Source organism: Perissodus microlepis, chromosome 14 (assembly GCF_051167445.1).
Source record: "Perissodus microlepis isolate ML-2025 ecotype Zambia chromosome 14, ASM5116744v1, whole genome shotgun sequence".
Lineage (NCBI taxonomy): Eukaryota > Metazoa > Chordata > Actinopteri > Cichliformes > Cichlidae > Perissodus > Perissodus microlepis.
In genome coordinates, this window is record NC_140474.1 from 36348041 (window position 1) to 36363041 (window position 15001).

At 44.5% G+C, this 15001-nt stretch overlaps 1 protein-coding gene across 4 annotated transcripts in view; it reads left to right on the plus strand.

Moving 5' to 3' along the window:
* The window catches only part of bcas3 (BCAS3 microtubule associated cell migration factor), a 323750-nt gene that overhangs the window by 190994 nt on the left and 117755 nt on the right, over nt 1–15001 (plus strand). Inside the window, exon 25 of one of the 4 annotated variants that reach the window (XM_084951631.1) lies at nt 9765–10022. The exons of the other annotated variants lie outside the window; for them this stretch is intronic. Coding sequence (XP_084807757.1) covers nt 9765–9904 — 140 coding nt within the window. The 3' untranslated portion in view covers nt 9905–10022. Of the gene's footprint in view, nt 1–9764; nt 10023–15001 lie in introns of those variants that run through there. 4 annotated transcript variants of the gene reach the window in all.

The following is a 15001-nucleotide window of genomic DNA, read 5'->3' on the forward strand; positions in this document are numbered from 1 at the left end:
TATCCCAGGTCCAGGTACCCCCGCCCCCAGAGGGGCAAGCCGCACCTAGACCCAGGAGATGTAACCCTTCTCTCTGGGGTGGAGGCAAGCGGACCACCTCCTTATCTGCAGTAGCAGGGAGGCCCCGCATCCCAGACCCCAGTCTGACGGCCAGCACCTCCTCCCAGCCCCCCAGCCCTGACGGCTAACAGAACCGGGGTGAGTGAAGACCTCAAACCTCCCTACGCCCGCTCATATGTAATGTTGTTGTGTGCTGTTCTAAAGTGCATTTAAAACTCAGGAGAGCATGGTACTAGCTTCCTCTCAGAGAGCAGCACGGCTCCTCCCGAAAACCCTCAGTGTCTAAATGCATTTAAAATTGAGGGTAGGGCACCAGCGCCAGAGGTGGGTTGGAGTACAACGACCATCCTCTGGATGCTGTAAAACGTGCCCACCCCCAAGGCCCTATATGTATGTGTTATGTGAGAGTGTGAGTAATGTGGATGTCTAGGTTGCAGAATAAAATTGAGGCACAGGCGGCCAGAAGGGGACAGAGGGGGAGTGCCTCCCCTGCACCCTGGTGACATACCTGCACCCCAAGCCCTGCGTGTGTGGGTGGGTGTGGTAGAGCGGGAATAGGGAGGCAGCTGAGGATGGGGAGGGAAGAAAGGGAGGGGCAAGCGGCCCCTCCCTGGGGCCAGCTCCCCCGCTGACCCCAGTAGGCACCCCCACACTCTGGAACCCACCAGGGCAAGGGGGCCCAGGCCCATCCGGACCGGGGCCCGCAGCAGCAGCACTGCCCAGCCCCACAGAGTCCGGGGCAGCCCACCCGACTCCACCCCAGAGAAAACTGCACCCACCCCATCATCCAATCATCTCCCAAACTACACAAGACAATAGACACCCAGGTTGAGTTCATTTTCCCCCTCTCCTATATCTCTCCCCCCACCTGCAGAGTGAGCTCCTGTAGTGAGGAGACCACCTGCAAAGATGTAACAACCTCCCCACCAGTTAGAGAGCCCCCTAGTTGGGCCGATGCACCAGAGGTCCCCTGCACTGGGGCTGAGCCCCCCTGCACCCACCCGCCCACTGCTCCGGCGACACAACAGCCAGGACCCAAGCCCCCAAGGCCCGGCCAGCACCCCAGACCGGGGGACGGAGCACCCCCAGACCCCCAAGCCTCCACGCCCGTCCCGGACCCTCCCAGGGGCAGCCAGGCTACCAGGCCAGTAACCAACGTCCGCCAGCACAGACCCTCCCCCATCTCCGCTGTACGCAGCCACAAGGAAAACACCATCCAAGAGCCCCAGAGCTTCTAACCAGGTCATGGCCACAGCCCCCAGGTTAGGCCCTCCAGGGAAACGTCCCTAGGGACTCCCCAGACGCCCTAAGGCCGTCCCTACCCCCACATCAACCACAATAGCGAAGGCAGGACCAAACCATGACCCCCCACCCCCACTAGGTGATGAAGCCGATCAAAGGAACCCAAAGGGATTGATCAAATGTGATGGCAGAGGTTGTATCAAGACTAATGTGATCTATTAGATGGTTTTTATATTGGTTAGAATTAAGATTATTTTTATTTTTCCAGTTAATGAGGACCATTTTCTTGGCAATGCATAGGGCCGTAAAAACAACGTGGGCTGTGTTTATTTCTGCAGTGACCTCATCCAAGTTGCCCAGCAAGCATACTAAAGGGGAGGCTGGAATGTTACATTTCAGGCACTTTGATAAGTCTTCACATATCTCACGCCAAAACTTCTGAACTGGTGGACAGAACCAAAGAGCGTGGATGTAATTGTCCGGTGTATTTGCTGTGCAGTGTGAGCAGTTGTTGGAAGGCGTATAGCCCATCTTGAACATCCTATGACCAGTATAGTGCACTCTGTGTAATATTTTGTATTGTATTAATTGCAAACTGGGATTTCTGATCCATTGAAAGGTTTTTAAGCATATCTGAGACCAAAGGTTTGGGTCTAAGTTGATTGATAAATCTGCTTCCCATTTTGCAATAGGAAGGGATATTGATTCATCTATTTTAGAAAGTGTTCTGTATATTTTAGACAATAATTTGGGGAGTTTTAGACTAAGAAATTGTACCACACTTGGTGGTGTTTGTAATTCAGCTTCACTGGGATTAAATTTCTTTTTTACTATGGATTTAATTTGTTGATATTCCAAAAATCGTTTCTTGTTGATCCCATATTGTATAACTAGTCTGTCAAACGAAATAAAGTCTGTTCCTTCCAATATATGTTCCAAGTATTTAATTCCTTTGCAACTCCAATCTGAAAAGTTTATCATATTATTGTTTTGTAATATGTCCGGGTTGTTCCAGATAGGTGTACGTTTGCATGGGATTAATGAAGACTCTGTCATTTTTAGAAACTCCCACCATGCTGTCAGAGAAGAGCTAATATTGATGCTTTTAAAGCATTCATGTCGTTTGATGTTTGAGCTGATAAATGGTAGGTCTGAAATTTCTAGGTTATTACATAGTGCCTGTTCTACATCTATCCAAGGTTCATCTAAGAAGGTGTGTTTAAACCATCTAGAGATGAACTGAAGCCTGTTGGCTAAAAAATAGTGATTAAAGTTAGGCAGATCTAATCCTCCTTTATCCTTGGTCCTTTGTAGTGTTTTTAAGCTGATACGTGGGGGTTTATCTTTCCAAAGGAATTTAGAAATGTACGAGTCTAGAGATCTGAACCAATCTTGTGATGGCTTATTTGGGATCATTGAAAATAAATAGTTTATTTTTGGCAAGATCATCATTTTTATAGCGGCGACCCTTCCCATGAGTGATATGGGTAAAGATTTCCATCTAGCCAGGTCGCCTTCTACTGTCTTTAAAAGTGGGATGTGGTTTAATTTAGTTAATTCTGAAAGTTTAGGAGAGACATTGATACCTAAATATTTTATATTTCCACATTGCAGTGGGGAAGGAGAAGAATTATGGAAGGAGCAATTAATCGGAAGAACTGTTGATTTCGACCAGTTAATTGAATAATCTGAGACACTTGAGAAGGAATTTATCAATGCAATTACCCCAGAGATATTGGTTTGTGAGTTTTGGAGAAAAAGTAACACATCATCTGCATAAAGGCTGATTTTATGTTCTATATTCTTACATTTTATGCCCTTAATTGTTGTAGCCTGTCTAATTGCTGCTGCTAATGGCTCAATAAAAATTGCAAACAGTGAAGGGGAGAGTGGGCATCCCTGTCTGGTGCCCCTCAGAAGAGAGAAGCGGGAGGATGTTTGGTCATTTGTTCTGACACAAGCTGTTGGGGAGTTATATAATATTTTTAACCAGTTTATGAAACAGGGTCCAAAACCAAATTTATGTAAAGTTGCAAATAGAAATTTCCAGTTAACTCTGTCAAATGCTTTTTCTGCATCTAAAGAAAATATTATGGTTTCAGTGTTTTTACTGCATGAGTAGTCTATTAAATTAAGTAATCTACGTGTATTTGTTGATGAGTGCCTACCTTTTATAAAACCAGTTTGGTCAGGATGAATTAAAAGGGGGGTTATTTTCTCTAATCTCTTTGAGAGAGCTTTGCAGATTATTTTAAGGTCTACATTAATAAGGGATATTGGACGATAGCTTGAGGGATATACAGGGTCTTTGCCTGGTTTTTGTAAGAGACTGATATTTGCAGAGTTCATATTTGGTGGTAGTCTACCATTTTCTTTGATTTCCTGCAACATCCTGTGAAAAACTGGTGCCAGAATTGTCCAGAATTCTTTGTAAAAAATCTGTTGGAAAACCATCTGGACCTGGAGCCTTATTATTGGGCATACTTATCAGAGCTTCCTGGAGTTCACCTGGCGTCAGTGGCGAATCCAGTGCTATTGCTAGGGTGTCTAATAATTTTGGAAGAGTTATGTTGTCGAGAAATTGATCAATTTCGTTTTTAGATGGGTTTATTTGTGGTGTATATAAAGTTTCATAGAAATCCCTAAAAATGTTATTTATTTTTTTAGGATCATATATTGTATTCCCAGATAAATCTTTAACAGCACATATAGTTGTTTTTTCTTTATTGATTTTTAACTGGTTAGCAAGAAATTGTCGGGATTTGTTACCGTGTTCATAATTTTGCAGGCGAAGTCTTTGTACTAAGAATTTAGTCTTTTTATTAATAATTTCATTTAATTCTAGTTTTGTCTTGCGTATTTTGTTTAATATTTCTTGATCTTGGTGTGACACATAGGCTTTTTCTAAGGATTTGATGTTTTTCTCTAGTTCCTGAATTTTTTTTGTTTTCTTCTTTCTTCTTATGTGATGAGAAAGAGATTATTTTACCTCTCATCACGGCTTTCCCTGCTTCCCAGAGGACAGATGCTGATGTTCCAGGAATGTCATTAAAGCCTAAATATAGAGTCCATTCTTTTTTAAAGTATTTGATAAACTCTTCGTCTTTGAGCAGTGATGTATTAAATCTCCAGTTTTTTCTTGGTGTAGTATTATTCATCTGTATTAGTGTTAAAGATACAGGAGCATGATCGCTGACAGCTATAGGATGAATCTCAGTGTCTGTAATGTTACTCAGCAGTGAGCTGCTGACCAGAAAATAATCCAGACGAGAGTAGGAGTGATGGACATGTGAGAAGAAAGTATATTCCTTACTATTGGGGTGAAGGGAGCGCCATGCATCGCAAAGACCAAAGTCGCTCATATACTGTTTGATTATATTTGTGGACTGCCAGTTACGCTGAGTTCCTGCTGTATTGAGCCTATCCATTTCTTCATTTAGTCCCAGGTTGAGGTCTCCCCCCAGAACAATTGTGCAGTCTAGGTGTTCGGAGAGTGTACTAAAGAAACCGTGGAAGAATGAGGGGTCATCAACATTTGGACCATATATACTTACAATACCTAGCTTTTGGTTAAGTATAGATAGTTTGACGATTAGGAATCTGCCCTCTGGATCTATAACTGTATCGAGTACTGTGAAATTAATATTTTTATGTATTAGAATTGCTACTCCTCTTTGTCTAGAATTATAACAGGCTGAGAACACATTAGGAAACTCAGGTGTTTTAAGTTTATTCAAACCTGTGACAGGCATGTGGGTTTCTTGTAATAAAACAACGTCTGCCTGTAATTTTTTAAGTTGGTTAAGTATTTTTAACCTTTTTTCCCTAGAGCCAGCTCCATGCACATTCCATGTGACAAATCTTAGCATGCCCATAGTTGTGTGTTTGTGGCTAATGATGTACGCTGTGTGTCTCGCTTAGACGGGTGAGGAAAATGGAAACACATCTTTTTTTTTTTTTTTTGGTAAGTAAAGAGAAGAAAATGCGCGGCAAGAAGCTCCATAAGTCTGACTATGTGTGTGCATAATAACTAATATGAGCAAATGTGTGCATGTGTCCTATATCTGTGTGGCTGTGTGGCTGTTGTAAATGTGTTGCCTTTAAACGCATGTGTGTGCGTGATCGTGCAGAGTAAGCATGTAGAAATAGACAGTGTCGTTTGTGAATGGATAGGGAAACAGGTGATCGACATAGTGATAGAAAAGAGAAGCAAATAAACCAAAGAGCAAGGTGCGCGACAAGAGAGAGAGAGGAAAAAAGAAATAAAAACAGAAACATTCCAATTAAAGCATTGGCGGAGAGTGACGGTGACGTTATACTAAATTAGCAAACTGAAATTACATAGTTAAGCAAAAGTTAATACAAGAGAGTGTGAGTGAAGAGAATAGTGTAGCGGATTCTTATCTGGTGTGCGGTCAATACAGCCATGGAGTGGTGCCAGGGTTGCGGTAGAGTTGTCCGTCCACGTAGAGCCGGTCCACGGCGATGACAGCCCGGGAGCCTTTCTGGATAAAACTACGTCGGACTGGGAAGAGGACCCTGCGTCGTTCCAGGATCTCTCTGGGGAACTGATCGTTCACGCTGAAATCCGTTCCTTTCAGCTCTCTGCCGCGACTCTTCACCTGCTCCTTCTGCTTGAAGTGGCCGAATTTGGCTACAATAGGACGTGGTCTCCCACTTCCTGTCTTCGGAGCCCCTATGCGATGCACTCTATCGAACCCTATGTTTTTCACCGTGTCCTCCGGCAGCTTCAGGTGGATTTTAATGAAGCTTCTCACGGTCGTTTCCGGGTCCTCTCCGGCAGACTCTGGAATACCAGAAAACACCAGATTATCTCTCATGCTACGGGCTTGTAAATCTATAACGGTCTCTTTTATTTTTTTATTTTCTATGTTTAATTGGGTCACATTATCGGTTAGAGATTTGACCGAGTCCCGTAGCGTGGCGTTTTCCGCAGCAAGTGTTTCCACCTGCCGCTGGCTGAACTCCAGGGATTCTTTTAGAGATTTAAATTCCCGGTGTAAGATCTCCACCAGGGACAGCCTTGCATCGAAACTGGACAATCGCTTATCGATTGACTCCAGGATGTCGACGATATCTTTGCCGGCAGGCGATGTTGTGCCGGGGGAGTCTGCCGGGCGATATCTTTTAGATGACGGCGTCTCAGCTTTGGCCGGGGAAGACGCGCTCTGGGCCTTCTTCATTACTAAATCTTCAAAGCACCGGTCGATGTATTCTTGGAGAGCGTCTAAACTCTCCTCGTTGTCCTCCAGGGTGTTAGAGATGATAGGACAGATGTTGTTAGTTATATGACAGTTGGTTAGTTTATTTGGCAATACTGAAGTTTAAAGAAACTAGTGAAGCTATATTGAATGAACTCCATACAGGCCACAGTGATACTTAAGTAAATTCATGTCTATGGAAGACACGACAGAACCAATAAACTTTTAAGTTGAGTATTGTGTAACAGCCTCAAGCGTTTTATGATTTTGCTACATTGTGGCTCATTTGCCATTATCATTCATTCTAAATATTTGTATAATGAATTTCTTTTATGCCTCATAATGCTTGTAATCCGTGATATTGCTCAATGCAAATGATATAGCCAAGAGTTAATAGACAGGCAACAGCTTTTCTCAGTACTCGACAGCCTGCACTTGCTGGACAGTAAATATTTGGACACTGAGGGCGAAATTGGCCTCTTGCACAGCGAAGAGGACCTTGAACTTTAAAGCCCAGTGTGCATGAACTCAGAGGACAAGCTGCCACACATGGCTGAATAAACCATGTAAACTTTGGATGTTCTGTTGCCCGTAGTGTTCTCTCACTTAAACACATGCTGCTCGGTGTAAAATACATTCTCTGCAGAAAGACGTTTGTTTCATAGCTCCAGAAGGACTCTGTGAGTCCCAGTACCTTATTTTGGAACATTAATGAAAAGTTGTCCACATTTGTAACAAAACTAAATTTTCCCACCATCTCTCCTTGGTTGTCATAAAATCTGGGATGCTAGCAAAGGAGCAGTGAGCTTGTACCATGGTGGGGCATCCCTCACAAGTCTGTCCACAATTCACACCACGACTCCTCCTAGAGTATTGGTCAGTGTTTAGTGAACCTTAGTGTAACACAATGATAACCTGACAGGGCTTTACCCAAGTTCAGGTCAAGGTCTCGTTTGTTATCTCCCCATCCATTCACTTTCTTTGCTTATCCAATTCAGGGTCACAGTGGGAGCTGGAGTGGGGTACACCCTCCACAGTGTGTCAGAGAGCCGACAGAGAAACATTCAACCATTCACGCTTACACTGACACCTACGTCCTGTTTAGAATCACCAGTTAACCAACAATATCTTTGGACTGTGAGAGGGAGCCAGAGTACTCGAGAGAGCACACCTCTCCACACGGGGAACAGAAGAGCCCAAGCCAGCCGCTGGACACCAGGACGGTTGCTTCAGTTCTCATTAGAGAATTTGCACTACAGTCAACAGATAACAAGACTTTATACATTATATTAACCTGTGAACTCTGATCGATGGTTACCAGATTTTCTGCTACATCACCCACCAAGTAGCCTGTCTTTGTAAACGCCTTTCCCTCCATTTTCCATTGTTTTTTTTGTTTGTTTTTCACTATCTGTTCAGCTGCTGTTCAACTCAAGCTAACGCCTGGTGACTGGTTAGCAGTAAGGTCCAAAACACAGTCCGTTCATTCCAGAGTAACCATGTCTGAAACCTCTCAGTGAGGCAGCTGTCACTGATGTCACTGATTTTAGTCTGTCACTCCTTCGAGTTTGTTTTCAGGTTAAAACGTTAAAATACTTGGCGATGAAAACTAACATCAGCTGTGTTAGAAGCTTGCTTTTTCTGCTGTTCTAGGTTGGCGAGTCCCGCTCCACTGTTTGCCTGAAAAAGGAGCGACAGTAGGGAAGCTACAAAATATCAAATGGAAGTCCGTATTTTAGTGTTTACTGTTGTTACGATCCGACGTGCCGACAAATCCTGCTGAGTCCAGTTTAACCCAACTTAACATAATAGCTACGAATAGAACGTAAGTTGAGTACTTGCCTTGCCACCATTATAAAAGGATTTTACCTTTGCGTTTGGAGGGAAACAGGGAAGAATAAGCACTGCTGGTGGAAATATAATGTTTTTCTGTTTATTACTAGAGCGAAGCCTAAAGTGCCTCTATAGATTCATGTGCGATGCAGGGATGTTCCCTTCTGGAAGACAGGCACAGAACCTCATAGGCTCATTGACATCTCTGTGACCCTTAATGCACAACACACTCACTGCTGCCTCTCCTTTTGTGTGAACCACTGCTATGATTGTGTTGTTGGGAGAGGAGGAGGGGCAAGTTGCTCCAGGGGCAAGCTGAACTTCCTGTGAAGGTGTAAGGGATAAATGAAGAGAGCGATGCTGGGAAAGGGCGAGGCTGTGTGAGGAGATGAGAGTCTGAGCCCAGCTTAGACATCCTCCTTTCAGAGACTCTTGACATCCCTACCGGCAATCATATTTTCTGTGGCTTTAACACACATCTCTCTTTCCTACGCACACATACGCACACTTGTTTTTCTTATTCTTGTGCTCTTTTCTTTTCTCTCGTCCCCCGTTCTGACCCTAAGCGCTGCTTTTACAGAGAGCAGAGACACTTTGTGCTGTTGGACCACTTGTAAAGCTTCTATCCCTTTCATTCTCTCTGGCTTCGGCGTGCATCAAAAGCAGAGGCTGTTTAACAGCGCCGCCAGCCGCTGCAGGTCACAGCAAAGGACAGAATGGCTAAGTGTGGAGGCTCATGCTGCCCTGTATTTGAGTTTACTGCCTGAAAGCAGTTTGCGTTTTGATGTGGAGAAAGAGGGAGCAAGAGTGATATTATGAGGTCTCTACATCAGTCCTCTGAGACTGCCAGAAATACATCAACACTACGTTTTCAAACACATAAAAGAAGCCATGTATGGAAATTCTTCAGTGTGATTACGGTAGTTGAATAGGTGAACACGGTGAGTGACTGCTTGTCACTTCCCTGAACTTAACAGTATGTTTAATTATTTAAACTTAACCATGTAGGTGGCAAATGCCACAATTTTTAGGGTTGTCCAGCCCTGACATGTATTCAGGGACCTAGAATCTGCTTCTTTTGGAAACGGGCCTCTTGTTTTGTTTTTTCCCTTATTTTCTGTCATATATGCAGTACGGTCGATAAGTGTTTGGACACTGTTAACAGTATGGCATGATATTAATTGTGATCTAACCACTTTATCTCTCTGGGATTATTTTCTTAAACTCACTTTAATTGTCTCACAATGTTTCATGGAATTGTTTGCCTGCTTTCCTGTAAGCAAAGGAAATATTGTATAAAATTGTTACTACATGCCATATATAATAGATTATTTCATGACTGAGCTGTTTTCTCTCTCTCTTCCATGTGGTGTTGTCCTTGTGCCCCGGCCTCATGCGCTGATACAGGTGAGTGCTCTATGTCACTCTCTCCTCCTTGGTTTCAGTGTCAGGCCCTCAACACTCCCACCAAGGGACCCTCCATTCTGTCCCGACACCCTGTCATTATTTTAATCAAATGCAATTACCACCACTCTGAGGACAATTGAGTTTTGTTAGCTGCCCTTTTTCAGTTACCCCTTGTCCCTGCCCCCAGCAGCCCACTGCTACATGCATCTACACACAGACACATGGACTACAACTGTCTTGAACAAAAGGACAGCAGTTTAAAGCCAGGCAGGCTTGAGTGGATAGGGGGGTGAGGGGGGAATGAAAACACACATTGTACTGTGCACGATTCGCCAACCCAGCGTCGGTCCGCAGGGCGGGGCCATCAGTGCAGCGGTGAAGAATCTGATTGAAGTGTTAAGAGAGATTGTGTTTGGGTGGCTTGTCTGGGTCAAACGCAGAGTGTGTCTTAGAATGTGCCTCTGTGTGGTTTTGCTGTATCATCCAGCATCCTTTGGTCTTGAGGTGGGCGAGGCCGGTGGGGAAGGGGGGTTAAAAGACCGTGTGACGCTGTAGTGGGACGAGGCGTTGAACTGACCGCTTTTGTGCCATGTGATAAATGGAGCAGGCCGGCATTTGTTTTCACCCCTCCCGTTCTGTTTGCACCACTGCAAAATATGTTTTCAGATCGTCTCAGAAGGAAGGGGGAGATCGGTTAAGAGTGGAGGACAGTTATGTCTGTGTAAAGGAAGGGAGATGAGGAGGAGGAGGCAGCTGCTGAATAGCCTCCTATGTTGTAATCAGCAGGCTGAGCCCCCCAGGATGGGGGAAGAAGAGTGGGATAAAGACTGTAAGTGTTCTGAAGATGTGACCGCCACACCACGACTTCTTTTGCCTTGTGGGCACAAGGAAAGAATTCACAGATCTGTCATCTGCCAGACATTACCCTAACACCCTCCACACACACCACCACCTCCAACTCCTTTCTTTCACACACATCCATATCCCTGCCTGTTTGTCTCCCAGCCACCCTGAGGATTCTTTCATGTAACTTTATGTGACCTCCACCCCAGACCAGACAAACAGGAATAAGAGGTCCCCTCCTGGTGTGAGAGGTCTCTGAAGTGTCTCTGAAACTTATGACTTTCAAGGTTATAGCCCAGGTAGACTTGCAGGCTCATATATAGATTGTGAGTCACCCTTGTCTGTTGTATATATGTATAAAATTTGCAAAATGGCCAAAGGTGGGACTAAAAGAGTGTGATGATGCTCATGCTCCAACAAGAAGGTAATATAAACATGACACACCAACAGGGTGGAGGAACTCCTCATGCATGGCGACTAACCAAACATGTCATGTTTCTGTTTGCTGTGTTTGGGACACAGCAAACAGACAAGACACAAAGTTGACTCCCACAGCATCACGTATTCTAGCATCAGAGCATGGCAGGGAGGGGCAGCTGATGTTTCCTGACCAAAGATATGGATATCGAACAGGACAAGACATTAACATTTCACCAGCACCTTTTCTCTCCTCGCCCTCTTCCTCCTTTTTTGACACGGTGCTGGCATTCCCCACAGCAGTGGCACACTCGCGCTGCACTGGAAGAAGTGCCGCGATCCAAAGACACACCCACATCGCAATGGGAAATGAAGCACAGCGAGCTGAGGAGAGGTAGAGAGGGCTGCTTGGAAATAAAAGGAAAAAGCTTATGGAGTCTTAGTAATGTGTGGAGCCACAGTGTGCCCTCCGTGTAAGGGACAAGGGTTCAAGTTTTTCGCCTCGATTTCTCACACTTCTGTGTCTCAGCAACAAAACCAAAAAAAAAAAAAAAAAAAGTGAAGCGTTCCTGTGGTTAAAGAGCCCCGGGCAGTGTGCTAGCACTCACTTCTCTGTCAGCTTTTAAAAGCACTTTTTCATCGTCCTCACGTCCTGACTTTCACATGGTGCTTTTAATGATCTGTGCTGTGCTGTGCTGTGCTGTGCTGAGTGTGTTAAAGGCTAAAAGTGAAATAACAAAACATCCACAGGCCACAAACAGTGAACGACTGCTGAATTTGTTTGGTTTGATCTCATCCTGGGTGTATTACTTTCAAAAAGTACTTTAAAAGTACTATAGTAGTACTAGTGAAACACATTGTTTTTAGCTCCTCGTCCTTTAAGCCAACTGTCGTCTGATTGGCTGCCTTTTACAAACAGAAGTTTGGAACTGCTGGGGTTTCAGTCTTTGAAGCAGAGCTAATCAGGTCCGCTTTAGCTTTTATATTTGCTGGCTCTTACAGTACTCTCCGCAGCAGCTTTGTATTATTAGTGTTAGAGTTCATGCTATACGACGAAGGATGTTAGCTCCTATGCTGCAAAATGGTGACGATAACGGTTTCAATAATAAAATGAAGAAAGTTGCAAGACTGAGCTGGAAAAGTATTACAGCAACTGAGAAATGACAGGGTCACAGCAGACCTCGTAGCTCTCGTTTCATTTCATATGGTTTCTTAATAAAAGACTAGACATAGTTAAGGCCAGAAATAGGGTGTGCTCTACCCAGCCCTGACCATCTGTGCTGTTTACTTTGAGCATGACATTAACACCCAGCGTACATATGTTAAGAGCCTTCTCTGAAAGTACAGTGTGCGGTTGAACCAGGGGATTTGTTCAAATTAGGCTCTTAAAGATCATGTAACATAAGTGGAAACAAATGTGGATACCTCTGCCATGTTATTCTTCCGATGCTCTGCCAAAGCCCTGGGCTTGGAGACAGCTCGTGTCTCGGCAGTGGAGTCGAATCCAGCCGAGAACACGCAGAACACAGGATTTTTTTTCTCGTGCCGGCTGTTTGTTACTCTTGAAGCTCGTTTTTATGAGACACCTAGGAGTGTTTAGAGAAGCCCGATTCTCGGGCCTCCATAATACAGCCTGTGTGTAGGAGTCCCAAGTTATGCCTAATGCGTAATGTCCATTGAGTTGCCTGTTATACATGGTAATGAATGGTGGTCAGAGAAACAGTGTCCTGTATCAAAGAGCTGAACTAACATGCCTTTCTCACGGAGCCAGAGAAGTGGCCCTTTGTCACGGCGGTCGCCTGCTATTGACTCCCAGCGTCTCACAAAATATGCCCCATTGTTGGTGAAGGCCAACTCCGTTTACAACTCTGAAATGACAGCATTCCTGAAGTCAGCAACACCAGCCTCTTCTCTTATAACTTCCAAAAATGATGCCAATAGAATACTTTTAGAACTATTAGTTTTTAGTTTTGATTACTATTCTTATTCTTACCCACTCTCTTTTTGTGTAACTGTACTATTTTGATGTTTGTGTGTGTGCATGAAAAACTGGGACTGTTGTGGAGGGCCACACTAATACGCCAAAACTAAAACTCAGTTCTGCTCATCGTTAATTTTGTCTCTTTATAAACTGCTATTTGTAAGACAAAATATTAGAATTAAGCAATGAAAATGTTAATAGTTGGAAAGTGTGGAGAAGGTGGTGGAGTTGTTAGAACCCAGCTAGAACGTCTTTCTATGTGGAGTTTGCATGTTCTCCCTCACCCACACAGGCTTTCCTTCCTGGTTTCCTCTGGGTGGTCAGTAAGACTAGAAAAGAGTGCTTGTGTCACATGATAAGAGTCTCTTATTCGGTCTCTACCCGTAAAAGCAGGACAGCCAGGACAGAGAAGTCTGCTCTTGACCCCCAAAACATATGAGGAAGTAAGGGTTTAAATTTCATTGCTTCTTAAAGTCTGGGGCATGTGGTGTTCAAGAACAGTGTAGCTCATATCTGTCTGCAACTAAGCAGACTAAACCCTTGGAGAGTGCAGGGGGCTTCTTTCTCTGTGAAAACGGTGGCAGTGAAAATGGTGCTCGAGTCCTTCTTAAAAGCCTTACCACCACCATCCAGTTCCCTTTCGTGGCGCCGGTCGTGTTGGAATGTTTTTCATCACAAAAGTCTATCTCTTTGGCTCCGGCGTGTGTCTGCGAGTAAGAGGGAAGCTCAGAAAAGCATTTATTTATAGGTATCTGAAAGCCGCTGGGCCCTGATACTCTGGGATGTGTAATGACGTGCCTTTGGAAAAGCAAAAACAAAATCCCTTACAGCCAAAACGAGCTATTTTTATCACTTAGGTTAGCTCCCAATTGTACTGTAAAAGCTGCGTTCTCAGCCTACCCCTCTTGCCCACGCTAGCTTGTTGGTACAAATACTGTTTTAGGCTGCCCAGAACCGATGCAGGTGTCCAGTGAAAGCTTATACGCCAGAAATCTCGATGACCGCTAAGACGATATGGGGTTTAAGAGTGAGCAGCTCCAGGTCTTAGTGCCGTTTGCTGTTTTGTCATCAGAAATGTAGAGTATTTCTAGGCCCAGGCGTCTTCAAATATTGTCTGAATTGAATCACTAACTCTGGCACTAACAACCTCAATGATGAAGTCAGCACCTCTCAACATCTTGCCTCTTAATGGAGTCTTCACTGCCTTTGTCCTTAAACATCCATTTCCATTAATTATTCAGAGGGAGAAAGGAAAACCGTTTGAGTGGGTAACACTGATCCAGTGTACTCAACCAATCTATGCAGTGTAAGTAATAAAATACCACACACTCAGACGACACAATAAAAGAGATTGAGACAGAGGAGATGCTTGTTAAAAATGTAAGTAGACGGAAGCTACCAGAAGACAACAGAGGGAGGAGGAGGCGGCGGCTCGGAAGTCAAAAGACACAGCAACAACATCTTAGTGTCTGGGTTAATCAGCGAAACAGGCCGATAGCAGCTGGTGTTTCACTGTATCCGCCCGGTCCACGGAGGGCTACTGTCTAAGCAGAAGCTGAGTTGATGTGATGCGCCCTCGGTGCAGCTGAGTGATACTAATTGGGATTAGCGCTGATTGCGCTAAAGTGACACGAGACATTCCAGGGCCCAGCCTTCCAGACTCCTCTCACTACACTGTCAAACTCTGCCGTATGTTTTCCTCTCGTCCTCGGGGCTTCGGGAAGATGCAGTGCACAGAAAGTACAAGCAAAATTAACCTGAAGAGTTTTTCTCGAATAAAAAGCAAAGGACCAAAAGTGTCGTTCGACCGTTGCCCAGGCTTGAAAAGGTCACAGCGCACTTTTGAACTTTCACTTTGAATAAGGTTAGCTTTCCCTCGCTAGAATGGAAAAAGGGAGGGGTTGGAAATCCATAAGACATCCTGCAAAGATGTATCCACTCCAGCTCTGCTACCAGTCTCAGTTAGATCTTCATTGACAGGAGGCTTTTTCACCCC